The sequence below is a fragment of the Adiantum capillus-veneris genome, chromosome 30 (assembly GCF_014529385.1).
Source record: "Adiantum capillus-veneris isolate H3 chromosome 30, ASM1452938v2, whole genome shotgun sequence".
Classification (NCBI taxonomy): Eukaryota; Viridiplantae; Streptophyta; class Polypodiopsida; order Polypodiales; family Pteridaceae; genus Adiantum; species Adiantum capillus-veneris.
The window spans coordinates 3,766,328-3,767,416 of NC_140960.1; the positions used below are offsets into that span (position 1 = coordinate 3,766,328).

At 55.2% G+C, this 1,089-nt stretch overlaps 1 protein-coding gene across 1 annotated transcript; it reads left to right on the forward strand.

Moving 5' to 3' along the window:
* The first annotated feature begins 331 nt into the window (after nucleotides 1-331).
* Nucleotides 332-619, forward strand: LOC147417454 (uncharacterized). Its single transcript, XM_086506754.1, has one exon. The coding sequence runs from the start codon at nucleotides 332-334 to the stop codon at nucleotides 617-619; it is 288 nt and encodes a 95-aa protein (XP_086362880.1).
* The last annotated feature ends 470 nt before the right edge of the window (nucleotides 620-1,089 follow it).

Consider the following 1,089-nt stretch of genomic DNA (forward strand, 5'->3'; position numbering starts at 1 on the left):
CTGCACGTACCAACCTTTTCATGCATGCGTAGTACCACACTCCTTTGAGTAAACTTTGCGGCGCAGTTCTTTTTTAACTACTCGCGACCACACCATGGCCATCGTCAACTGGCAGCTATACACTCCCACTATCACTAGCGCCTGCCAACCCTTTGTCGTTCGTTGCATGGCTATCACTCGAACCACCCGCCCCACTTGCATGCAGTGGCTGGCAGTTATCTGCACTCTCCTCCCTCCATAGCTACCCTTGCGTCTTTGTTTTCCCCCGTAGCAAAACTCCTGCAGGCCCCACCCAGTAATGTAGGCCCCACCCAGTAATGCTCATATACCCATGGAGGAACAACTCGGTCATGGCGCTGCAGTTGGCGAGTATGGAGTCGATGCCGGCGTCTGTGATGCTTCTCCTGCTATACCTGAGCATATGATATGGAGTGAGTTGCACAGAGAGGCGACCGGATGCCAGCTGTTGGCAGCCGGGCGCCAGAGATTCGAGGTGCGAGTCCATGATGGGGTGGCAGCGATGGCCCTTTTGCAAACTCTGGAGGCGGACATGGGTGATCAAAGTAGGGCAAGCAGGGTGAGGGCTTTCAACCACTGCGGGTCTTGGAAAGACATGTAGCGGAGGTGGAGGGAGGTGAGGCAAGTCAAGCTGCGTGGCTGAGGTAGCGAGCAAGAGGCAGTGAAACGCAGGGATGAGAACGTCGGGAGTTGCCCACGAAAAGCCTTCAATGGTGATGGCTTTGGCTTTCGGAAACGCAGAAAGCGCTTCTAGAGCCTCTATTCCCACGTCTCGCCATAACTGCTCGTGCCGGCGTATCTTGTAGTGTGCGTGCCTTTGCATCTGAAAGATCGTAATGTCCTTGCTGCTCATGGGGTGCCGGATGTGCAATGCTGCTCCCGGACGACGGCCGCAGTCAACAAGCTTGCTCCACTCCCGGCAGGTGAGCGCGGCCACATGTTTGTCTTCCTTGATCTTCAGCTTGGACAGAACCTGCACCAAAGCAGGGTCTGGCAGGTCCTGCATGCTACGGATCCCAGCCATTTTTGGCCCCATATTTTCACCCAGCATTGTGTCTCTTTATCTCTGAA